Source organism: Argiope bruennichi, chromosome 4, assembly GCF_947563725.1.
Source record: "Argiope bruennichi chromosome 4, qqArgBrue1.1, whole genome shotgun sequence".
In the NCBI taxonomy this organism is placed as follows: Eukaryota; Metazoa; Arthropoda; class Arachnida; order Araneae; family Araneidae; genus Argiope; species Argiope bruennichi.
Genome location: NC_079154.1, coordinates 47,387,361 through 47,415,345, shown reverse-complemented (window position 1 = coordinate 47,415,345; position 27,985 = coordinate 47,387,361). Strand labels below are relative to the sequence as shown.

Below are 27,985 nucleotides of genomic sequence, written 5' to 3'. Positions count from 1 at the left end.
TATTTATTACAAATCATGACAGTGCCGTCCATATTGTTTAAAAATACTGTTGAATAGTCAAATGAGCATACTGAAATAGAGAAGGCCAATTATTCTTGACAAAGTGCCAATAACTATCTTTAGATTTTCTAATCCATAGAATTTGTACTTTTTACAAATTTATTCTTTTTGTCACCCAATGTTCTTAGAAATTGATGCAACTCAACTATTGGCTTTAGACAGCTCTCTAATCAGAAACATACCATTGTGACAGATTAAATAAATATTTTCTCTTCTATTAGTTGGAACTTCAGTTCATTTCTAACATGAAAAGATCAGTATCTCATTAAAAAATAACTACTATATTCAAGACATCTTTTTATATTTCACATCTACTGAAAAATTAACAGATATAGATATACTCATATATAAATACATTCATTAACAAATTCAATCATTAGTAAAATCAAAAGCTAATATTAGCTAACGTGATTGTAATAATAACAATTAAATGACGAATAATATTAACTACATAGAAAAATAGTAGCAACATTCAATTCCATGTGATCTCCATAACAGCAATTTCGAGCAACTTAGATAAATAAAAACACATTTTTAAAATGCACTTTTATTACTATCACATATTTTCTATACTATCATCTGTCTACTTTTAATAAATTCTACCTTTCAGTTTTTCCAGAGCAGATAAAAAGCACACTTTTATTTTCTAGTGTTTAAAAATGAAGACAAGAAATTTTAAAATATACTCCTTTATTAATGATTTCAAATGCATAAAAATAAGGCAAGTCATCTCACTGACATTTCATCAGTTGAAGGGGCTGGAGTTGAACCAGTCTTGAGAGGCATCTCCTTCATTCAAAGAAGGGGAGAGAAGGATGGGTTGCAGAGCATCAAAAGCAGAGTCAAAGTTGAGATCTGGGGGAATATCCAAATCCATCTTGATGTTCAAGTCTTCTGGCTCTTGAATGCTGGAGTTTTGTATGGGTTGAAGATCAAAAGCTGAAAAATCATTTAAAAATAAAGATTGGGTTGTTTTTTTGTTTTTTTCACTCTTCTAAATAAAAAATGAGATAAGCATTATGGTATTTTTTTAGACTACCTGCATGATTATAATTTTTGAAACAGAATAGTAATAGCATTTTACTAACAGCTGATATTTTCAATACAATATATGTGGCCATAAGTAGATTTTAGATCACTAGGTTTAAGGAAGCTAAGTTTACAATACTGGCTCATTTTAAAATTTTTGAAAAGAATACATTAGGGGCAAACTTTGCTTTTTAGAACTATAGTAATAACTCTGCAAATCCATACTTCTCAATCATATAAAAAGCAAGAAATTTTATTCCAAGAGATTTACTGTACATAATAACAGAATATCAGAGGAATTAGATCTCAAACATCTAATACTGCTGAAATTCTTCACTGCCATCACTTATAAACTCTTTAAAAATTATAAAAAATGCATTTTTTAAATATACATTCATTAATCATTACATCTGTAAAACTTACATTCAATTTCATATAAAAATAAACATTAAAAAATTTTCAAACTTCATAATTTAGCTCAAATATTTAAATCCTAAAAATGGATTAATCCTAGTAAATAATGATAACCAATAATATGTAATAGTAGTTGGTATGACTAATTTAAGTTTGAAACATTGAAAATTTTTAAGGCATACTAGAAAACATTCTTTAAATAGGAAATCAATAATAATCATTAAACCAAAGGGGTTTCAGTTTCAAATATTTGCTTGATCATTGACAAATGTAATTACAATTTGCAAAATGAAATAAACAATAAAACATTTTTATCTCTCTTTATATTATACTAGCCGCCTTTGGCGACCAGCCGGTTAACCAGTATTACCGCTCGCTACAATTTTCAATCAAATATTTTAAGTAACTTGTCTCTTAATAGCTTCTCAAACAAAACATTTTTAATCTTCAAATTTTGATAGTCATACCAAATTTATACTGTTGTTTAGATCGTTTCGTTCAATTTACTATATATATTTTGCTAATTTGTTGTCATTTCCGGTAAAACTTCAACTTTAATTTAAAGTGGAAATGCTGAAATTGCAATTAATGTAAAGATATTTTTTAATGAAACCAAGCGTTTTATTTTATTTATCATTTTTGTTGTTATTTATTTATTATTATTATTGAATATGAGTATTGAAAACAGAATCGCTCGGTATTTAAGTCTTATGTGAACTACAAAATATTTTTCATAATTTGCGTAATATCTCAAAGAAAAATTCAACAAAAATTTCTCAGGTTCAGCATAAAATTCAGTTTTTAGTTTTGCTTTCAAAAGGATTGAAATGAAATCAATAATAATATTTTGTTCCGGCCTATAAATATATTTCAAAAATTATGAAGTCTAAATTTTATGCAGTAAGGTATCATATTCTGAGAAATATTCTGAACACACCAAATTTTAAATAAATGAATGATTCTATTTTCCATGATCAACTAAGACTGATTTATGAAGTTTTGAATGTTAAAAATTAAGAAAAACTCAACATTTTCATAATCTTAGGTCAATTAATCTTGAGAAACCTGCGCGCTGATTGGCGTATTTTCTTTGAAACGATCAATGGAAAATCTAAAATTATCCTTTTTTTATTAAATAGTAATATTAAAATTTTCATAAATCAGTCAGTTGAAGTGATTGATTTTGTTGACTGGAAATGAATTCTTTATTTAAAATATTAGTGTTTCAAGAACATTTTGTTAAACGTGATTTCCACAGCAGAAGCTTTATGTAAAATCAAAAATTCGTTATATATTAGAGTATTTAGTGGATCAAGTTACATAAAATATAATCATTTTCCATTTAGACCATTTTAGAAGATCTGAGTCTATTACTAAAGGTTTACAAATTAGCAGTGTGGCCCTGGTTTGAATGGATATCCTGTTCATATTAAACAAAACTTGCCTTAAAATAAAACTGATTTATTGGATTAATAATACAGATAATGTAAAAGATCATAAAATAATTTTTCTTGAATTTATTTTTTAGAAAAAAATAATATTTTATATTTGTTTCGTTTCCTACAGACACCTGACGAAAATCATATTTTTGCAGATTTCATTTTCAAAAAGACTTAATTTATTTTTAAATGGAGCTTTAATCGATGTGATGGCAACACTTTGAAAAAAGTTAATTTTTTCCCATGAATGCAAAACGTGCTCGTGCAGCTTAAATTTTATTTTTATTTTGTATGAAAGAAATTGTTGAAAAATATAGTTAAATTATTTATTTAAAAATTCATTAAAAATAGAAATTTAATTTTAAGGTTAAAACATTGGTATCATTTAAAAGATAAATTTTTGATCTTTAACTTGATGTAAAAATCCTTTTTGTGCGGTAATATTTTCGGAAGTTATAGCAGAAACACGCTAACATTTCGCTTATTTTTTAAATAAATAAAATTTTAATTAAAAATTCGAAAAAATAACCCCGAGGTGCACATTTCCGGCCTCCAAGGCATACACGTACCAAATTTCGTAGCTGTTGGTCGAACGGTCTGGCCTGTAGAGCGCCAACACACACACACACATTGAGCTTTATTATAAGTATAGATTATATATATATAAGCACTAACATACATAGCACAAAATTAGTTCTTGTTAAAAGAGTCAACTATAGTCAATCTTTGTCAAATAGTAACAAATATGTACAAATGTTTCAGACTGTTTTATTGCACATTTTTATAATTGCATTTAATTTAACAATTCACTTAAATAGTTTATGGAGCTGCAAAATATTATTAGAATTGCTAGAGGGAGAGTTCACCATATCATAAAAAATTCCAAATCAAGATCCCAGAAATAGGTATCAAACCAAAAGTTGGATCGAGATAAAAAATAAGCTTAATCGTAGAAGATAAGATAATCACTATGATTGACCTATATAAACTGATAATCATACCTTAAAAAAAAAATGGTTTCTGCATTATCTTTAATCTCAAAAATTATCAGTTTTATTTCCATACAATTTTTTCTTTATTTTTACTTTTTTTTTAAATTTAAATCAATACATGATCTGTTAATATTTTTTTAATTTTAAGGTGAAATTCACACTCATTCATCAAAATATTCAATTGTGTACCTTTGTCAATATTAAAAATAAGATTAAAAAATTGCTTTCTTTGGACTTTAATACTAAAATATGATTTTCACTTCCACCTTTATTTTGCAATATATACACTTTCCAATTTGAACCATTTCACAGCAATTTGTAAGAGACCGATTCAATTAAATCTCTATATATTAAATAACAATGAAATTTTAAAAAATACATTCCATATAAATCATTTAACAGCCTAATAAATATCAATCTATTTAAACAAAATTGAATTCTGGTTTGTTCATTTAAACCTTGTACCATTCTATATTCCTAGAGGAATTCGTTAGAAATTTGCTCACATGTTCCTTAGGAAGGGAAAAAAAAAAAAAGATTAAAAATTACTCCCACTATTAAAAAGTTTCAGTCTCTCAAAAGGAGATAAAGCAAGAGTAAAAGGATTTTTTTTTTCCATCCCCACTTCACATCATAATTGCACAAAAAATATTTTTAAACAATTTTAAAATTCTAAAAATGAGCCTTTCAGTGAGAGTAACTCCATTTTCCAGCACCTATTTCTTTAATTTTACTTATTTTCCAATATTAATTTAAATATGGTTTATTATTCCTTATTTTGCTGAAATATTAAATCCATTTCATTATTTATTCACATATATTAATACTTTTGCCGGTATTTAAGAGAAATTATTTTCTTCAGACATTTTATTTTTCTCATATATATAACAAATTAATTATAACATTTTTCAAGAATGAAAGAACTAAAATGTTGAGCATAATACTCATTTTCAATCATATAATTGCTCAATAGTTTAGATGAGCAGCAATGAAAATTTCCAACTAAAAGACTAATTTTTCCAAAACTTTATGCAAATTTCAAAGAGAAAATAACAGTGAATAATTATAAAGAATGCTTTCAATTCTTATAAATTGCAGGCAGTATAATCCGGTAACTCATATACACATATTTTAGCACTGCAACCATATACTAAAAATCATCCTAATTAAAATACATATTTAACAAACCTTGATTAGTAGCAGGTCTTGATCCAGAGGGGCAATTAAAGGAACCTTGGCTTTCCTGGTAACCGGATTCTGGGGTTACACTTGGAGAAGAGCTTTTAAGCTGAAATTAGTACGTACAAAATACAGATTAATCAATTTGTTCTAGATTAGAAAGACAGGCTAATAAATTAAAAGAAAAAAGGAAAGAAATTTGTAAAACAGCATATGGAAATTTTTAATTTAAGTGCAATCAATATGAAAAATTCAAATATCACTTTTTTCCAAATAGAGAAAACAATTAATATCATTAATTGTGAATTTTGAACATACATAACTAGGTTTAATCCTTCAGATAAATTTATCATTAGAGAAAATGGATATGAAAGCAAAAATACTCTTAATTGATGAGTTAGAATCATTTGACATATTTACACATCTAGTGGAAAGGTTTCTAACTACAATGAATTGTAATCCATTACTTCGATTCCCCAAACAGAGTACTATTTAAACAGCAAAATAGAGTTACATAAAAGAAACAATGACAGATAAATAAATAAAAACATTTTAAAAATTTGATGTCTTGTTTACATTTTCAAACTGTTGTCCTTGAACACTCGAAGATATCCAAAATGTTTTTCACAAAAAAAGAAGAAAAAAAAGATCTTGTTAAATTCTGTACTTGAATAAAATTCTCATCTTCAAATTTAAAGATTTTTGCATGTGTTCAATCAATGTAATATTTATTGTAAATAATCACAGCTCTAAAGTTTCAACAGACTAAAATTATAATTTCTATATATACCAAATAAAATAGCACAATGCAAAAAGAAAAAAAAAAGTATTTAATTTTGTAATATCTAAAATATAGTTTAAATGTTAACATAAGTCATTAACACTACTACAAAATAAATGAAAATGTTTTTGGCATTTCAATTGCAAGGACTTGGAAACAATATTTAAAAAAAAATTTGCAATACAGAATGTTTTATATTGTCGAACTCAGCTGTTAACAAAGGTCAAATAAACAAAGTCTAAGTTCATACAAACTATAAAAATAAAAATAAAATTACAGAAATATAGTTCTGAATAAAGAAACAAAAACATAGTATAAAAAAAGGAACGGGCAAAAATAATTCCTAACATTTGGCAACTCTTTTTGGCTCCCATTTTTCTCATTTTGAGAGATATCATGTATGCACTGATTATTTTCAAAACTAATTTATCGCAGTGAACCTGGATCTGAAAGGAGACTTATTTCTTTTCATAAATGAAATAATTACTCGCAGTGAGAAACATTCCAAATATGAACAGTGTTGGATCTTGATCAACTAAATTTGCATTATGGTAAGGTTTTGATTCTTATCTGTGGAGAAAAATTCGAGAAAACTAAAAACATTTTCTTCCAAGATTTGCAATCTTTAAACCTTATTTCAAATTGAATTCTAAAGTTTGAAATTTTTCCATTTATTTCTGATATGATGCAATTTTCTTGATATGCTTATATTACATGTTTGAAAGTGATTTAAATTTAAATTTTTCAATTGCTTCTTCTAAAGATTATGATATAAATTGTTATGATTGCTAGGCTACAAAGATATATTGGTCGGCCACATGTAACATGAGTTTAACCATCTTAAAAGACTTCAACACTGTGAGATCAATCAGTGTGCAAACTTTTAACTGTGAATAATATATAAATCAAATTCCATTTGAATGGGTATCACTGGGGATCTATAATATGGGACTCAAAAGATCTGGTGAGAAAAACTATACTTTCATTTAGAAACTATGCAAGATGCATATTACTGAAATTACAAATAAATAAGAGTAGTAAAAAAATATATATTATTTTTATCTTCAGAACAAATTAATTTCCACAAAAAAATCTATGACAAATCCAAATACAATTATTGAATACTGTCTTTCAATGGGCACTGCTCATTAATTGATCCCTCACTGTATAATAAAAACTAATGCATTTTTATATAGCATCTATATGCTTTAAAAGAACTCATTTTCAAAGAAATATTGGTTATTAAAAATATATATATAAAAAAAATGTTGAGAACTACAATGTTTTGAAGCTCGGAACAATCTACTTACCAATTCCTGCCATGGGACAGAATCATCCTTTCCCATTATCTTATTCATGTCTGTAGACAAAAATTGATATTGCTGTGGCTTCAAAGTAAACAACTGAATCAGCAGAGATGCAGATTGTGAAGCTGTAAAAAAATTAGAGACCTTCAGAAACTGATTATAACTGGGAGAAAAGTGATTAATAACTCCATGAATGATCAGGGAAAATTGTTGATCTAATATTCTAATAAGGGAAGGCATTTTTTTTATCAATATCCTTCTAGAAAGAAATCTGTGAGTTTTCTCTTATTATCTAATCTGAAAGTCAATGAAAGAGTAAACTTCCAATTAGAAGCTGGAATGGCTTGGAAGCAAAATTGGAATCAAGATCTCAAAACTATTTGACTAAGATCTTCCAACATGACACTAAAGTCTCCCAAGATTCAGTTGACATGACTAAGGCCTGTCAAGATTCAGTAGCTGTACCTCCCTTCACCCCATTTCCAATAATAATTAAAAATATAAACTAGATAAATAAATTTTTTTAATGTAATCCTTCCACCAAAATAATATATTTGAATCAATTTTAAATTGAATCTACTAATAGAAACAGATTCAAGTTCCGTTAACATAAAGATATTAAAGAAGAATTAGTTCATCTAATTGTAAGAAATAGGTAAATAATTTTTTTTACTGTTTTATATCTATAATTTTAAAGGTTTCCAGTAAAGTCACTCTAAATTATAAGATCAAATTTTTATTCCTTCATGAATAGAATAAAAAATATTTATTCTATTTATGAAGTCCTACCCAATCCTTCATTTTTGGAGCGCAAGGAGGTGCAAAGAGATGGAACGGCTCCTGCAGATTCAACTATCAAAATGCCACCTGGATCCGAAGCAATCTCGCAGAAGAGACCAGCAACAATACATTGAATATTTTCATTTTCTTTGTATAAAATCTATAAGTAAGAAGTAAGAGTTAAGCAAACGAACTAATAAATTTTACTCTTAATTCAAACATTCAGGATATAGCCCATCACCAATATTCTGCTATAAATACATGAGAGATCTTTATATATTGCTTCCTTTTTTTTTTTTTTTCTTTTTTTTTTTTTTTAATTACCAATCTGCAAAATTTGCAAGTAGTCATGCATGCAAAATTGCAAATAAATATGAATGGAAGAATAATTACAGAAATTAATATGTAAACAACAATTTTAAAAGTGTAAATTTCCTCTTAACTGAAAATTTAACTAACAACCTATCTAGAAAATACATCATTTAAGTATGTTGCATCAGTTAGAAAATCCATCATTTATCATTTAAGTAAAAAAAATGCATAGAAAAATAATAATTTAATTAAAATAGAAGAAATCATTTTCTTCTAGTCTTACTTCCATTTTCTCTAAATGACATACTTCAATAGTAACATTTATTTTGTAAAAATGTTAAAATTCATAATAAAAGAATAAATATGCATACCAATAAAGTAATTTTTTACCTGAACCAAAGTGTTCATAATATTGAGGTCCTTTACAAGTGCTCTGCAGTTGACATTCCGAGAAAGATTAAGTAATGCACTCAGGGTACCTTCAACAATATCCTCCATTTTGACCCCTCCAACTATAGTAGGTTGTGTTTCATAGTATGTCAGACCACCACGGTTCTAAAAAATAAAGGAACTATAGTGTAATTACCAATCAGGAGAAAATCTTCCTTCTCCTTTCTACAAAAATTTATCCCCCCCCCAAAAAAAATCCTTGATTCTACAAAGCTTATTATATGCATAAAATAAAGAAAGTGTTAAATTAAAATTATTTCTGGACAATAATTTAATAACCAACTGCAGTAACAAATGCTTTGTTAGAAAAATGCAAAGTATCTTCAGAAAACACTTATTACAAAACTGCTTATTAAATATCGTATAAGGGGGGGGGGGTATTTCTAGGTATTTCAAGTTATTATATTTAATTACACAGAAAAAACATTTACTCTGAATAGTACAAATCTTTTATTTATCACTCAAGCATTTCTGCGAAAATGGATAGTAAACTACTATGCAAATAAGCCTCTCATAAGGTAAGAAATAAACTAAGCTTTAACTAATAAAGAATGAGAAAAAAATTATTTTAATATGATTATCTTAAATTTTCATTAAACGTAAATCTGATTAAAATATAAATATCGGCTAATAATAAAGATGAATATGTGTATGTTAGCACTATAAAACAGGCCTTTTTACCTAGAGATACCAAACTTGGCACATATATATTGTGGAAGATGGAAATGTATATATCAAAGGAGATTTTTTATATCAGTCGTTTTAAAATAATTAAAAATTATTTGATATTAATTGAAAATTGTGTCCATTGTAACTTCCAAAAATATTACAATACAAAAATAATTTTGATGTCCGCTTAAAAGTAAAAAAATTATTATTTCAATTACACTTTTTAGATATTTTTTTTTACAACATTATAATATTATTGAAAAGGAACTCAAATCATCTTCATCCTCAAATCATCATCATTACTACCAATATTTTATACTAGCTTTTTTTCTCTTTATGTATGATCACGATAGGAAGATTCAGCTCAATTTTTCCATTTTGATTAAGTTTCAGTATAAAAAATCCTTTTAGTAAAAATTTTACAAACAAACAAACAATGGTGAAAAATCTGTAAAATATGTCCATTTCTAAAACTGCCGCTTTTTTCTTTAATATAACTGGGTGCATACAAATATAGATAAAAAATTTGGGAAACGTATAGCACAATGAACAGAAATGTGTAAAATTTCTAAAACAGTATGAGTTACATGTCTAACAAAAATTGAAATTTAAAAAAAATTTTGCTAAGAAAATCATTAAAACTATCTTCTACAATATATTTAATTAAAAATTTTAGCAACCATCAATCCTGACAAATCAATTTTTTGCAAGAAATGACTATATATATTAAATATATAAATTAAATAAATATTAAGGCATATAAAATTAAAGTATTTTCAACCTTGCAATTTATTTACTGGTCTCTTATGATTTCACCCATATTTATGGAAAACTCAATTTAAATTACAAGTTCTTCAATACAATATTCTAAATTAATATTTGTTCTAGAGAGAAATAGCTAACAACAAAAAGAGAGACACACTTTTAAAACATCTTGGTAAACAGAATGGAGCATATTCCTCAAGATATGGACGGTGCCGAGTGCTCGCAGGGGCTCATGATTATTAGGACAGAGAGCCAGATTCCTCACAAGTCCAATGACAGCCTGAAAGAAATTGAAGATTTTCAGATATCTGTAAATTAACTAATTGAAAGCTGATATTAAACATGTAAGAATTCAGTTTTTAAAATTTTGGGAAAAAGGCTTTTATACCAGAGTTATTACTATAACTATTTGTGAAAACACTTGGAAATAAACATTATTAAATTTCAGAAAATTACAAACCTTGATCAGAGGCCAACTACTAGGAGGGTGTAGAAGTTTTACAATTGCCTGTAATCCAGAATGCAAGCGAACAGCGTTTTGAGCTGTTTCTGCTTCAGGATGACGACATGTCAAATGGCGAAGAGTACAGATCTGTTGGGATAAAAAAAAATAATAATTATTATTGCAATCAGATATTTAAAAATGCAATAATTAAAGTAATTTCACATGCAAATTCAATATAAGCATTACTTATTGAAAATTTAACATATTTTTTAAAGATTCATTGCTTAATCAACGCAATTAAATTTCAATTTTTATTAACTGAATTATCTCAGTTATATACGTTTTGTATAAAGAAATACACTTTTGAAGCAAACAAACTAGTATGTTTGGATTTCAAATATTCTTATGCCAGAAGTGTGTGTTTTTATTTCTTGAAATATATAATAAAATGTAAAAAATTATGGATTTATTTTCAAACTGATAATTAAAAAAATGAAATCTAAAATTTGGTCACAAGGGGAATAAGAAAATGGGCTTATTATTTTACAACTTAAAATTAAAGGAATGAATTACACCTAATTGTAGTGTATTTCTTTAATTAGGTGTATTTCTTTTAATGAAATACACCTAAAATGCACCATTTTTAATTTCTATATTATTTTTTATATACTTGACAGTAATTATTTTTTAAAGCACAAGCTTATTTACACACACACTTATATTTATATATATGCATAATCTTAGTTTTCCTTGATGCAAAATAATTTACAATATACTTTGATAACTTATTATTGATATTTATTATGTTACCACCACAACAATAAATTGCAAGCATTTAAGGTTTTTATTTTAGAAAAACTTATGAATATGAATATTTCTTTTTACTTTGTCAAATCAGAAGTTACTGTTGAAACTTTTTCTTTACTATTTAAAAATTCTTTTCTTTTATATGAATAAAGAAAAGAATTTTTAAATAGTAATGATACAGAACACTGTTTATATAAAACAATTAATATTTTATACAGTAATATATAGTAATTTATAATAATAATAAAGATGAATATGCATGTGTTGGCATTTTACAGGCAAAACTGTTTGACTGACAGTTACCAAATTTTGCACGTGTATACCTTGGAAGTTAGGAATTTGCACCTCAGAGCAATTTTTTTGAAATTTTAATTAAATATTAAGTTGAATTTTGTCATTTTTCTGTGATAACTTCAAAAATATTACTGCACAAAATTGAATATTGGGCAGTACTATTTCTACATGCCATTTGAAATATTGTGGATTTTTTTTTTTTTTTTTTGTTTTTTCAAAAATACATTAAATTGTTCCCTGAATTCAAACCATTTTCATTGTTTCATCGACTTTCTGATGGTATGATGTTTTTTTTTTTCATTATTGAAAACAAAAGAACAAGTTTCTGTTTAATATTTATGTAGTTTATAAGGTATCAATAAAAATGAAATTACAATATCACGAACTTTAGAAGTTAGATGTAAAGGATAGTTAAGTTATGTAACTGGTATTCATTAGAGATTCATGTAAATAAAAAGAACATATGTAAGAGATAATAAAAATAACACTGCTTTAAAAACTGATAATTTGACAGAATCATGGACGTGAAATTATGTCTACATGATTTAAAGAAAATTTAATATAACTGATATTTCCAGTAAACTAGCCGGTCACCAAAGATGAATAGTTGTAAATAAAAAGAAAAGTCCACTCTATTGTGACCAAAACTGATAGAGTTATGAAAATTTGATTAATATTATCTTATAAAATAACGTGTTTTTTTAAATCAAATTTCATGTTACAAATCTATAGATCATCTCAAAGAAAATTTGCCAATCAGCATCTAGAGTTTCTCAAAACTGATCAGACTAAGTTTACAAAAATGTTAATGGTTCTAAAATTGCTTAAAATTTATTAAAATAAATTAAACATTTCAAATTTTAAATATTTCTAAAGTTTTAATGAATTAATTTCTAGCTTTAAATATTATTTAAAACTTGAAAGAAATGAGCTTACAGCCGGTTCTATGATTTCTTCTTCACTTCCAGCTTCTAAAATGGCATTCACCAATGCACTAATACCCTTTGCTTGGCAGACAATCACTTTATTGTAATCATTATTGCAAGTCATGTTAGAGAGAATGCCAGCAGTACAGGTGACAATGTTCTTGTCACTGCTTCCTAAGAGTTGGACCAATCTTTGCAAAAGTGATGCAACATTACCCTAAGGAATCAATCAATCATTTAATATCAAACAATAGTAAAAGAATTAAAAATATAAAAAATATGCGAGAAAAAATAAAAATTCATTTCAGTGTAACGATGGGGAGGAGGTATTTTTTTAACATGGTCATTATCAGATTTAAAATATGACAATCATAGCCAACTCCAGACAAAGTTATAGATCACTGTATTTTCATAAAAAAAATTTATGTCTAAGTGTAATAGAAAAAAAAAACTATAATAAAAACTACTTTTATTTTAAACCAAGAGATTTAGAATGCTGAATTTGGATTACTGAAGTTAAAGGCTAAATTCAATGTAAATACTTCAAATTTTTTTTTTATGCATTGGTATCATATTCAAGACTATACTGCTCACGAAAATTATGAGATATCATACAGTAGTAATAAAATAAAAATCTATTAATTTTGCAAAAAAAAAAAACTATTTAATTATGCACAAGAAAAATATCTGACAAATCAAACATTCATTGCCTTCCAATAACACTTGAATTGGAAATTGCCCTGGAACAAGAGTGGCAGAGGAACCCCCTTAGAATAATTGTATCATCCAATTTTGTCCAGTTCCTATTGATATCAATGTATTTTCATAGTCTCGAGTTTCATAAATCTACACTTTACTGAAGAGTCAATGCATGGTATTGTCATTCAGTTTGACATACAAAAAATCATTCATACCAATATATCATTTGCTAAACAATCACAGTCTTATCTGCATTATAGAACAATTTCCTTTGTTCTTAAATTTCCTTTTTTTGTTGTTGTTGTTGTTGCTATTTTTGGTATACAAAAAAAAATCAAATGCTTTTTTTTCTTCTCATATACAGTGTACAGTATTTCATATGCAGTGTACCTAATTGGATATAATGATAAAATAGCAGAACTAAAATTATCAGCATCATTGAGAGCATAAACAGCACTTTAATTTCACTCAAATGGAGCCTCACCTACCTTGAATTTTGTGGTTTACATTTTATGCAGAAAACGCATATCCTATCTCAGATAATCAAAATGAAACAAATTTTAATATTGTAAATGTTTAATTAACTTCTCCATTTTTTCTGATAAATAAAATAGAAAACTAAACAATAGATATTTATAACCATTGATATTTTTGATATATTTTTCAAAACATGAAAAGTCAAATTGATGACTAAAATAACTTTGATAGATCAATTATTCAACAGAATTTTAATCTCTCGCTGACAATATTGTTTATTTTTTAAATATATAATGTTCTTATAACCAAAGGACATTTAAAGATTATTCAAACATAAAAAAATAATTCTTATAAATTGCAGGAAGACAATTGTCATAGTCATAATTTTTTCTCATATCATGAATGAATAGATGACAATTTACATTTTTTTGTTGGTACATTGTCTACAAAATATTTTTTTAATAAAATATATTTTATGAGTAGTTTTTCAAAACATTCTATGTTTTCAAATATTTCTTCTTATCTATAATAAATCTGATAATATTTTAAAGATTTTTTTAAAATTCAAATATAGCTAAATAATTATATATCGATTTATAAAATGTGTATATTTAGATAATATACAAATTAATAATTAAGTATTAATTCATAAAAATGACATATTGTAAATGTAATTAAATTTATTACATACAGTATTTATAAAAACTGAATGTACTGAAATGATGAATAAATTACTTGAAATGAATAAAATTTTGCATTCCTGCTTTTGTTTGAGTAAGAAAAACAATTTTCCATTTATTCTTTTTTTTAAATGTATAAAATAAATTTTTCCTAATAGCAAGGACGTCATAATTTGTTTTCCCATAAGTTTGACCTTAAATATTGTATAAGTCGCATATTTCCTTCCCAGATCTATTTCAGTTATTATGTATAACAAAAATTAAACAGTCAATAATCCAATTAAGATTTTATATATATCATGAAGACTGTCAAATAAGGACATTTGAACATAATTATTTTGCACTAATTTATAGAAAATGCAAAAAAAAAAAAAAGGAGAAGAAACATCTAGCATGAACTGATGAATTATATTACCTGTTTAGTTGCAGCATCAGATAAATTTCGCAGAGTCCACAAACAATTAATTACTAGTTTTTGACTTGGATTATTGAGGTGCTTTGCTAATGCTTGCATACCACCTGAAATTGAAATCAATGTTCATATTAGTACAAGTCTTACTAAAAATAACATTCAGACTTTTTCATTAATAAGTGCAAAAGTGGAGTGGATAAAACAGCCAACTACTATATATTCTATAACTGAAAAATGATTGTGATAAAGGTATTGTTAGAATTCCAAAATTTCCATTTTCTTAATTTGGAATTTTGAGATTTTTGAGCATAGGCTCATCTTAAGATTATAAATAAATATGTTATTCAAAGATTAGCTACAAGTAAGAATTTTAATATTGTGAAATATATTATTAAGAAATATTACTCATCTCAAACAATAATCTAAGTAAATTTTTTGAATCAGAAAATTCCTCTCAAGACCCTTCTCTTAAAAGATAATTTGATAAAGATTTAGAAAGTTTAAAAAATAAGTAATTTCTTTTTCTGTTAACAATTCATCATCATTACTGCCAATGATTATGTATAAGTTCCAATAATTTAATAATAAAAAAAGCCAAAATATTTCGAGGATCAGATTGAAATGTTGACTGATTACCTGAAAAAAGATCCCCAGGTTGCCTTAAAAAAAGATGGTTACAAACTTTAGCATGCGATAGTACTCAACAAAATATTTTCATCACATAGAATGCATGGTCTGAGTGGAATGCAAAAACACTAATATGATTAGTAAGATTCATCAAAAATTAAAAATAATTTAAATAGTTACAGAAAAACAGAGAAGAAAATTATAATTATTGTTAGCACATAAGTGCTCCTTGATGAAGGAGGTAAAAACCTAATTAATTAAACAAACAGAAACAAAACAAGCTATGAAAACAAAAAGGTAAGAAATTCTACCAAATAAATTCCATTCTTTTTTTTTTTTTTCTTTTTTTTTTTTTTATTGTTAATTGTTCAAAAATATGTGTCTAAATATGTGTGCATATATATGTGTGTGTCTACACAAAACTGTTTTGGATTTTAAAATCATCCGATTCATCCAATATTCAGCCATATTTACCAGCTGCAATAATAGCACGCTTGTTACTTGAGCAAACAGAGAGAACTTTTAAAACCCTTGAAGTAGTCCACAGGAGAGTTTTGCAGCTGTAAGTCCCCATGATACGGACCAGCTCAGCAGGTCCATCGCTGGAAAGGATTACAAGCTAGAAGAAAAAAAAATTAGCACCATATAATAAAATATAGAGTGAAGAGGAAGAAAATGAATTTGTAGTAGGAAAAAGATTTTTTTTAAAATCAGGACAATACAAATGAAAAAAATTTTTTACATTTAAAGGATGTTTATTAAACAAAAAGCCAAGGATTGGTTCAAGACAATGATGTAGTGCCCAATATCACTTGTACTTGAATCAAACAGAGCAATGTGAAAGAGTGTGGAAGCATAAAATGAGGAACAATATATGGAAATATTGACTTCATTGCAACAAAAAGTCATGTCCTAAAGCCCTACATAACTTTATACTAGTACTGTTCTCCATTACAATGTTCGTTCGCATATGACCAATTCAAAAGGTATCTATTTAGTCACCACCCATCAGATGTTTCTACTTTGTGATTCTGTAGTGTTTAACAAATTAACAAAGTTTTGAAAGAATAAAAATTCTGATTGAACCTCTCATGTAGAAGAGGGAGCTCAAACTTTTCAGGAAAAAAAAAAGAGAAAAAATTAGTTTCACAAAATCTCTATTGTCCAGTTGGCATCTAGTTGGGACAAATGTCTGAATTATGGAAAAAGATGAAGAATTTCACTGAATTACAATGAAACTTTTACTGCACCTCTTTATTATAAAGGCAAATAGCATTGATAAATTTTAGTAAACACATACTTGGTGTTTTAGGCCGTTCTATAAACATTCACTATATCATTTTAAAAATCTGCCATAAAGTAAAATTTTTAGTCAAAAAGTGATCAATGAATTGAAATTTGTCTGTAATGCATATCAAATTGCTAAAAGTACTTCATTTGTCAATTCTATCAAGCACCCCTTTGAAAAAATAAGTTTATAAAGAATATATCTATATAAATATCCAAAAACAATGAATTATATATTCAGAAATGTCTTACAAAAAACATATTGTAGTAAAATGATAAAATACTTAATATTTCAAATAACATATTTCAAATATGGTGTAATATAAGGACAGGTGTAATATAAGGACCAAATTCAATAACAAAATACACACGTACAAATGTAAAATAAAAACTTGTTTACAAAAGTAAAAACTAATCTATATTTATTATTCAAATTTTAAATCTTTGAAAAAGAACATTGCTTGCCTTGTTCTCTTGATTGCGGTATGCAAGTATCTGCAAGCAATCAGTAACAACAGAGAGGAAATTCTCATTATTATGCTTCAAAAGCATCACCATTTTCTGCAATCCACCAGCTTTGCAAACAGCTGCTTTAGAACCTTCTTGGTTCAGAAGGAGATTGTGAAGTGTAGTAACAGCATAAAATAAGACAGATTCCACAGGAGCACTAAAAGTAGGAAATTAAAACAGAACAATGAGAACAGAACAATGCAATGAAAGAACAATAAATGAAAAGATAATAGTCAGAAATATTAATATTTGGAATTAGTTCATATATATTATAGAGCCTTTCTGAAGCAACGTCAGAGCCATTTTAAATTACTGCCAGATGATTAAGACAAATATATAATGATCTTAAAATCATGGGACAAACTTCAAAATAGGTCGGGAATATAGATACAAGCCAATTTTACAATAGAAAATGAGATGGCAAATTCATGGCAAACGCAAAAGACAGTCATCCATAGAGGATCTCTTTTAGTAAATTACAGTATGATTATAAAGACTTTACTAATATCTGGGACCTGTATTCATGCATGATGCCACTTAGAACATACATGAGAAATTTGTGGAACAAAATAAAATGCTTTGCTTCTTAATCCTTATTGGATGTATTCGCTTTTTTTTTTTTTTAATCTAGGGTAGGAATTTATCAAATTAAATAGACAGTTTTTATGTATTATAGTGATTATAGTCTTTCACTAACAAGATAACATCTCAATAAAATTAAGGGTATTGCCACTTAAAATTTTATCATTGTGACTATAATTAGAGATTAAAACTCCTGTGTTTACATTACTTTAAACTACCTGCATATACAATTTCATTCTATTACCTGGAACTGTATGATCATTGATGGAGTTTCTTCATGGTCATCCTACATTTCACTGACAATGAACCAAAGGTAATGGTAGCACTTTGAGTGTAAGACCACATGTTCATTATAAAAAATTACTTGTTTTAGGTATTAAATCTATTTTAAAATTTGTACCATCATTTTTAAAACACCTTGCATAAGTTATCTCCAAAATTCTAATCCACATCCATGCAAGAATGTTGGATTCTTAGCATTGAAAGACAAAAGAAACACTTCTTATTCTCAAGTAAAATGATATAGATAGAAGAAAAGGCTTTTTACAATTTAAAGAAAAAAACTTAAAGGGGAAAAAACATAAAAAATACTAGATTAAATTAATGCTTCACTTGGATTCCTAGAATTTCATACTTTATTTCAGTTTTCAATTCAGTTCTCTATTATTTCTTTAAAACACAACAGCAATCACATAAACATCACATTTTTATATTAATAGAAATAAAATAAGATTCCTCTAATAAAATTTCCAGGTAAAAATGAATACATATACATAAATGAATATTTTTAAGTGCATTACTTAAAAATTACATTCTACAAAATTCATTGAAAATAAAATGTTAAGAAATTCAATGCAGCAAAATATTCTTAAAAAAAATACTGGTGATTAAAAAAAAATCTATAAAAAGAATTATAACTTACTCTTTCAATTGTTATGTTGCAAAGAATATAATAAAATCTTTAAATTTATATAATAAAATTATGAAATCTTCAAATTTACATCTAAAATCACTACTTTGTTTCATCTTTTTAACTAAAAATAGCTTTTTCTTCTTTCCAAAATTGATTTTATTTAATACAATTATTTTGTATATATATATATGTCGGATAAAAGAACTTTTATCAGACATCTGTTTTCACAGCATTATTAGACAAATGCCATACATTATTTCTAATTGCTTTAATTTCTAGTCCATTCATATTTAGTGTCTTGACTTATTTTAGTCCTTAGATAAATATGTAATTCAAAGTAAATTCATTAATTAACAAAAATTCATTTCAAAAACCAAGACAAAAGACTTCATTTAAATGAGTATGCTATTTATAAAATAATAATAAAAAAACAATTTAGAGACTTGATTACTTTGAATTTAAGAATGATACTGGGCCAACATCCCAATCCAGAAACTTTAATAAATTTGATGGAAGTGTATACCACACTCCCATACAATGGATATCTGGCAGATCAAGAGTTGAATTTGTGATACCATAAATCACAAAGTTAAGAAGTGGCGAAGGCACCTTTGCCTCAAAACATACAAAGATAACTAAAAGCAATGTTCCCGTTTTTTTTATTTGATTTTTAAGAAAATTGTATTGGCATCATCAGATATGCATGCAAATAGCCTTAAATTGGATTTTATGTACATTACTTACAGAAGATGCTTGAATAAACAAAATTTAAAATGAAAAATATTGAATATCCTTACACCACATAAACATATTACAAATAAGTAAACAAAATAACAACAAAAGGAACAAAAAAGAAACAAAATAAAAATCATCATGCCTCAATAACTTAACCAAAGCTGGAATTCCATTTGATTGGTAAATACTCAAAAGACCTGGTTGGTATTGGGACAAGCTGTGCAAGATTCCTGCAGTACATTTTGTAGTTTCCAGATCACTGGAAGAATTTAAGACATCCACTAATGAAGCCACCATTTGTGGAGTGTTCAACACTATTTCTTGAGCACCATCTTTTTCTAGAAACTGTTGAACCATTTTCACTGTCTGACTTACAATGACATGGTCACTATCTTTCAGTAGCTTAACTAATGCAATGGTGTTTTTGGAGGTTACATCAATGTCATCCTATAAAGCAAAATTAAAGAGCTTAAAATGTATTATTTAAATCTAAGTTACAAAACAGAAAAAAAATATTGATTCATTTATTCACCATATTTAAATAAAAAACACAAATAATAATAATAATAGACGATACAAATGGTTTCTCCAAAACTTTCTCCCATACTCTCAACTAAAGGTCTTATATCCCTGCATAAAATTATTAGCCTTGGGTAAGGCTATAAATGTCTTGCTTAACACCAGCAAACAATAGTAATGCAATATAGATATTTGCATGAATCTGGTATTTTTACTGAATCTATCTTGTATTTTCAGTACATTTTTTCTGACATAATGAAATCAAAACTTAACCAAAAAGTCACAAATTTATATACCAAAGTATATTGATTTTATTGTATTTATAAGTTATGAGATTAAGATAAATTCAGGATGTTAAGAAAAATTTCAGAACATCAAGAGAAAGGTCCTATTTATAAAGTATTAAGCAGAAACTTCTTCAATGAAGGTAAATTTTCAATTTCTTTTTTAAAATATTTTAATTTCTAAAAAAAAAATCATTTCTCTCTGTAACACACAAATTTTAAGGTGATATATATAACTTCTGCTTTTATCAACATGCAAAAGGAATTACCTGACCATTTAAGCAGTTAGAAAATGCAAACTTGAACATTTGAGAAGGCCCTGGTGGTACTTGTTGAGTAGTGGTAGTTTGAGCTGGACCAAACTGAGTTGGTGGGATATCATTTCCTTCCTTTGGCAGTTGAGGTAAAGCCTGCATACATTGGGATGATGTCTGATCTAGATCTGGTTTCATGTCTACATCTTTTAATATAATAGAATGTAATAAAACAAAATGTAAGATCTCTTGCAGAAACAATATTTTTTAAGGAATAATTCAAACAAAGTCTTTGACGACAACTACAAAACTTTTCTGCTCTAAAAAAATTGAAGTGTATGAATTTTATAAATAGCAAAGTTAGTTCTTTCTCAGTGCTTACAGCATATACAACAACCACATTAAGGTTAAGAATTAATGGTAATAAACGCAATAATTCTTTTCAGGTATATTTATCATTCATACAAAAAGACACTTTATTATAAGCAAATTTAAATAATAAGGAGTGAAATAATTCAATTTCAATGTGAAAAATAAATTAGTTGGCCATCAATTAAGCATTAAGAAAAGCACACTGCACATATAAAGGATTTCTATTTGCTTGATAACAGCCAAATTATGTTTCAATTGTATGAAGCACAATGACCTTGCATAGCAAAATTGGTCAAAAACTATATATTCTGCAGCAGAAGATTAAGATTGGCTTGTGCAACTTTGATGATCCTACTAACATAAAAGTGGTATTTTATAACAATATTTATATGCAGTGAACAAAGTTGTCTAGCTATTCGAATTGTCTATTTAATCTATTTGACACAGAAAAATTTATAGAAAATCAATGTTGCTTAAAATGAAATAAAAAATGGTAGATTATTTTTATCTGTCCATGACATAACAGCAATCTGTTTGTCCAAAGAACATTTGTTCTTTGAATCAGTATTCAATAAATTAATACTTTAATTCCTACTATGCATCATGTTATAAAATTATTTCAATAAACAAGAAATTCAACATACTAAAAAGTTGCAAAAAAAAAAAATAATAATAATACTATGGGAAAATTTGATATTACCATAAATTTGTTCTTGATTAAAACCTTGATCGAAAGCTGGTTGGCCCCAGTCGTAAACCGTTTGATTCGAATCAAAATTCTCCTTGCCACATAGAGAAGGAGGACGCTGTTAATTAAAAAAAAAAGAAACAAATTAATTAAACTGACCAAATTAAAGTTTTATTAACATACAAACACACATGGATATTATAAACAGCATTAAAGTTAAGAAATAAAAACATTAGATCACTTCATGCAAGAATGCTTTATTCTTTTAAATTTAATATCACAATGACAAATATAAGTATAATTTTAGAACTGCTCTGATTTCACGAATATATAAGAAAAAAAAAGTAGTAAATTATGCATAGTGAGATTAAATTTTAAAAAGAGAGAATAGTTATGTAACATTAGGAGAATATTTCAAGCAAATCTACACACTAACATAAGTTATACAAATAATGAAGAAAAAGCAAAATATAAAAAAAAGGGATTCCATTTTAAATCTCCACAAATTTTAAAATGGAACCCTCTTTTTTCCTAAGGACTTATAAAAACAAATGAATCATTTATTAGATATTAGGGGGGGGGGAATCCAACTTTCAGCTTTATTACTTTATGAAAAGGACAAACAATGATAATGGATTCTACCTAAACTGTGCAAAAATAAGAATTTTTAATTTTCAAGCATAATGTTACATGAGAAAATCAGATAGTTTAACAAATTTCTAACTAAATTTTCTTAATTTATATTAGTTTGTAATATACATCACTAATTTAATAATTTTTATAATTATGCAAACCAATGGCAGTTTTCCTTTAAATAAATAGGAGAAATCGAGAATAAATCCCATTAACAGATGAAACTACAGCCTTATAATTCCTCAATACAGCAATTTTGTAAATAATTTGTATAAAGATTTCACTATTCTAATCAATCAAATGAATAAAGAATCATTTGGAAATTCTAGTATTTAAAAAGTTAATGTTGATGAAAATAGAATCCTACATTACATAGATGTTAAACTATAACATACTCTATATACCTAGAGAAAATTTTAACCCTCAATACAGCTGAAAAGGTATTGTTCTTTTTACATATTAAGCTTGAAAGTAAATAATCTACATATATATTTATCTTTCTTTCTAAAGCCTAATGTTGAATATATTCTGAAGAGTTTAAATATTCAAGAGAATATTAAAAGATATGGTTTAAACATTTTAAAATTCAATTCTCTAACTTTAGTTATTCAATCACAATAACTGACAACCTAAGAGATAAAATACTAATTAGCATATACAAAAATTGAAAATATAAAAAAGACAAGTGAAATCTAAATTTCAGACAACCATGTGCAAATATATACTTTGGTCATGAAATACAAATTTTTAAAAAATGCCTTTGTCATAAAATAATGATCATCAAAATTACTGAAATGAGATTTATTAATGAACCTTATCTATCATCAAATAATACTGAAGCATCAGCTTAAAATCTTCTTTCAAAAAACTTCTTTCAACTTTCAGTTCAAAAAGTACATATAAACCTAATTAAATGCATGCAGTAAAAAACAACCATAAATAAAGTTCTTAATTTTATGCTCAATATACAAATAATTTTTTAAAATTTGTTTATTGTAGGAAATCCTTTTAATTTCCCTTTTTAACATTTATTTCAAATCGATAGTCTCTTATAGCATAAAACATTCAATTCTCTTTATTTTAATTTGTTATTCATTAGTATGTTAGTAAATTTAAACCTAATGATTTTTTTTTTCATTACATAAAAACATTGCAAGCAATCAAACTAAATATAAGATTTTAAAATTCAAATACTAATAACAACATTAGTTCATACATACACGAGTTGATGTGCCAGAATTGAATCCAGAATCACTCATGTAAGTATTTTGTTGCCACATCATTACTTCTTGCTGTGAATTTGAATAAGGCACTTCAGGAAGGTTACAGTAGTTCTCATTTGATGCTAAAAAAAAGGCACAAATATCTTTTATATAAAATTTATTCAAATAAACAAAACAAAAATCTGTTTCTGTAAACTAAAATTAATATAGAAATTAGATATTATATAAGTCAAAGCTCTCAAAAATGAAAATTAAGTAAAAAATTAATCTTTCCATTTGTCAATTAATTTATATCATAATTTTTTTAAATTCAAACTAACCATAATTTATTACTTTTCATAAACATTAATCATTTAAAGCATTTGTATAAATAAAATGCAACTCTTTATCAATTACTTCTTATAAATTTAAAGATACCATATTCATAAAAAATTATTTCATACTTTCATAAAATTTTAAATGAATGTTATCAAGTTAAATGAAAACTTGTAATAAAAATTTAATAAAACTACAAAACAGAATAAAAATTTTGAGTAAATAAAATATAATTGGCTACCCAAAATATAATACACAGGTTAATAATAAACTGCATTAGATAATAAAATCTTGACAAATGTTTATAATATATGTGGGGTTTTTTTATTGTTGTTGTTGTTGTTTCTTTGTTTGTTAAATAATTAGGAATATTATTTTTTAAATATATTCTTTATTTCTGTTCTTCATAGAGACTTACCCTACAAAAAGATCGACTTGAAAGCATTTCTTTTGAAGAGTGAATTTCATACGATACAATAGCTGAACATTGGACAATTCAAGATGCAACTATTAAACCCTCAGGTGTCAGAAAAATTAAAAATCCACATAACTCAGAAATTAAACAGTATTTAAGTAGTTGGGGGAAAAACTATTTTAATTTATATATTTATAAACATAAAAACTCTCTGTAATTTAAATCTTTTGGAAGTTATATCTTTCCAATTTTGAAAACATCCAAATCTAATCAAATAAATGGAAAGCCTAGACTAATGTATTGAAAAGGAATATATTTCAAACATATATTAGAGTTATTAAGTAAAAAAAGGGAGACTATTACAAAAATAATGCATAAAAATTTGAGAACATCTTTTTTTAAAAAAAAATGGAAGCTTTTAGACAATAAACAGAAAATTTTAAAAACTGAAAATTTAAATAAGAATATATTTCGAACTGGATAGCTTTAATACAATAGATAGCTATTATACTATTATACTTAGTTAATAAATAATGTTTTAAATATGAATATTTTTTTGAAAAAATATTTTAAAATATATAGAAAAAAATAATTCTTCCATTATTTCATACACTAAAAAGATGAATAAACGTCTGACATCATTTGTCATCCCTTCATTTAAAATCTATGATGCATTTCAAGAAAAATGTTTAAGAATTTTTTGTATTCTCATTCTATTCATTAACAATTCATTTTTGAGGAATTAAAATTTGAAAAGCCAAACAACACACAAAGAATAGCATGTTAAAGAAAGAAATTTGTAAGTCGGTAATAAAAGAAATACATATTAGGTAAGTATATTTTTTTTAAAAATTGTTTTAATATATCTTAAACAATTTCAAATTACTATAATAACATTTGACAGATATATTACTTTGATATGAGGATTAGTTTTTAAATTCCATTTTATTAAAATATTGTTTCATGGAGTAAAAAATGTTCTCATTAAAAAGGTCAAAATTTTTATATTTTGAAACTAAATCTAAAATTATTACATATATCTCAAAAACAGATAATAATACTGTACTTAAAAATCAATGAAGGATTTTAAAGTGTGTGTATACAATATAATATATTAATTCATTGTCCTGAAAATTCAGGAGGGAAAAGTGCTGTTTAACTAATGATAGGATAAGTCAACAATGCATCTTTTGAAACAGACTGTATATATGAATATTAATAACTTTCCAGGATATAAAGAATAAGAAAGTCTTCTTTAAAACAATAATCTTCCTTTTAGCCAAGTGTCTGAACCGGACATAAAATAGCAAAATTCATAGGTACATTGATCTGAAACTTTAGTCCTTTATCTGATCTCACAATTATAAATATTTAATGAAAAATTGGTATATTGGCAACTAGGTATTATGTGGACAAATGCTAAAATAACCAGACATTTTAAAAGTAGAACTTTTACATAAAAAAGGCTAGAGTTTAAAGCGATTTTGAAATAGATTTAGTTGTTTTTTTTAAATTTAAATAATTAAAAAATTTAAATAATTTTATTACTATTGAATGCTTTAATTAATTTCATTCATGCAGTTTCAACATGCCATTTCCTCTATATTTACACAAATATTATGTAATTTCAGACAATTACTTAATGCAAGATAAACTGTAATTTTTTTTATTATAAGTTTTGCAAGTATAGTATTATGCACTAAGATTTGAAATAAAATTACTATATTTGCAAATAAATAAAATTACTATATTTATAAAATTATAGTTTAATACATATAAATAGATAAATAAGTATTCAGCCAATATTAAAATAACTTTAAACTTATCTGCTAATGTAATTATAAATATATCTACTTGTTTCTTTATCATGTACAAGTTTAAATTAAGCAATCCCTAATTCATTTGTCAATCGTATTTTTTTAAAATTTTGACAAAAAAATGTATATAAATATTTGAAATTCAAATCATAAACCTGCCTATTCTTCATCAGATTTAGAAAGCCTTTTTTAAACTAGCATGTTCATAAACTTTTTTAAAGAAGAGAAAATTCAATAAAACTGGTAGTAATACTTACATGGACTTGTAACCATGTGTGAGGATGGCTGCATCTGGTAACTCATGACTGATTTCTAAGTCACGGTCACTCAGCAAGCGTTGTCTAGTTTTAAAAACTACAATATACATAAAATTAAAACAGAAAGAAAACTATTTAAATCAAAGTATATTATTATATGTTAAAATAAATTTGGAAGCTACTCAAAAGTCAAAATCAATAGATTTTCATAATTTCAATCGAGAACACTAAAAACTTAGTACACAATCTGAAAGTGAGGCTGGGAAATGGATAAATAGCAAGAGACTTATAAAAACTCTAAAAAAAATAATAATAATAAAATTAAATCAATACTTTAAAATAAATAAAAAATATTCAAAAGAATTAGTCATTAAATTCCTTCTGTCATTAAATTAAAAAAAAATTAATAAATATATTTTATCACATTATTCTGAAAAATTTTAACATCTATAATGATCCCAAGAAAGAAAGTTATTTAACCTTAAAGCTAATAAAGAGTTAATTTTAAAAATAATATAGAAAATAAGCTTTTTAAAAAATAAAATAATGTCTTATTTCTCTATGCATGGTAACAATGATTCAAGAAAATCAAATATACCACTTAAACTAGACTGAACAAAACACAAAAATGAGTTGCTTAAACTGCAATGAAATGTTTCAATGAATAACTCTTGATTCAATGTAGTATTGAATAAAGATAATTATACCCTATATCCAGAATCCCTGTATCCACTTAAATCCAGAATTGAATAGAATTACTACTATCTTTAGCATGTATTCGAACTAATTTTGTTATTTCTTCTTTGAAAATTTGAAATTAATATGTTAAAAAAACTAGTTAAATAATAAATAAAGCTAGTGTGTAGCTAGTTAAATTTATTTTCAAAACTTAAATAGTTAGATTATAACAACCAAATCAGAATTTAAAATTTCCATCGAAATGAAAAAAAAGGCAAAATATAATCTAAAGAAACTAAATTCGCCTCGATACTTATTGATAAGAAAGGAACAAGAAAAATTCTTCTGAAAGCCCATATTGTATTCCTCTAGAAAAAAAAGTATTCGGAGAAGTATATAATTTTAGCTACATTCCAATTATGATAGATAATAAAGAAGTCGTATTAATGTAATGTATAATTTCTTTTTCATTAAAGTAACTTTAATAAATGATGTGTATGATGAATATTATCATAATTGAGGTACTCAAACATGACAAAGAAAAGAAAAATGCGTTACAAATTATAATACCTAATACGCAATTAACATAAAAGATTTTTTAAATTACACCTCAATGGACCAGAAAACAACTTTTTATTTCATTATATTCTGTAATACCAGTTTAATTTATCTTTCAATTTTGACATATTGTTTAGGAATTTCGACTCAAAAATTGCAACATCTTTTTTGTAAATGAACATATTTTTATGAATTATATCTATACAGGAAACATTCATGAAGTTTACAGCTCAAAATTATTAGATTAAGTCCAAAAATTTTAAAACTTACTCAACAAAATAAAGTTTTAAAACCACCGCGATTAAAAACTTTACAACAATTTTATCAACAACGCATTTTATTTCAGCTCAGTTCTTTTCGCAATATATAGGAGTAGAATTTTTGTCCTGACTCCAAATTAA

General features: G+C 25.8%; 1 protein-coding gene across 1 annotated transcript; it reads right to left on the bottom strand.

Annotated features, from left to right (window-relative positions):
• Nucleotides 1–733: 733 nt before the first annotated feature.
• On the bottom strand, nucleotides 734–27,985 carry LOC129965558 (catenin beta-like). Its single transcript, XM_056079553.1, has 17 exons — nucleotides 27,855–27,985; nucleotides 26,349–26,445; nucleotides 23,542–23,666; nucleotides 21,701–21,806; nucleotides 20,644–20,834; nucleotides 19,714–20,018; nucleotides 17,297–17,498; nucleotides 16,019–16,163; nucleotides 14,921–15,024; nucleotides 12,660–12,866; nucleotides 10,638–10,769; nucleotides 10,335–10,457; nucleotides 8,684–8,848; nucleotides 7,991–8,141; nucleotides 7,205–7,326; nucleotides 5,123–5,222; nucleotides 734–999 (listed from the first exon to the last, which is right to left on the bottom strand). The coding sequence occupies exons 2-17, from the start codon at nucleotides 26,392–26,394 to the stop codon at nucleotides 806–808; spliced, it is 2,418 nt and encodes an 805-aa protein (XP_055935528.1). The 5' UTR covers nucleotides 26,395–26,445; nucleotides 27,855–27,985; the 3' UTR covers nucleotides 734–805.

What these genes read in the sequence shown, in the direction of transcription:
- LOC129965558 (XM_056079553.1), bottom strand. Translation starts at nt 26,394, where the DNA reads ATGAGTTACCAGATGCAGCCATCCTCACACATGGTTACAAGTCCAT. An exon ending in TTTACCAAGATGTTTTAAAA is followed by an intron (nt 8,849 to 10,334) that starts GTGTGTCTCTCT and finishes TTTATTTTTTAG; the next exon opens with AACCGTGGTGGTCTGACATA. An exon ending in AAGACCTGCTACTAATCAAG is followed by an intron (nt 1,000 to 5,122) that starts GTTTGTTAAATA and finishes ATGATTTTTCAG; the next exon opens with CTTTTGATCTTCAACCCATA.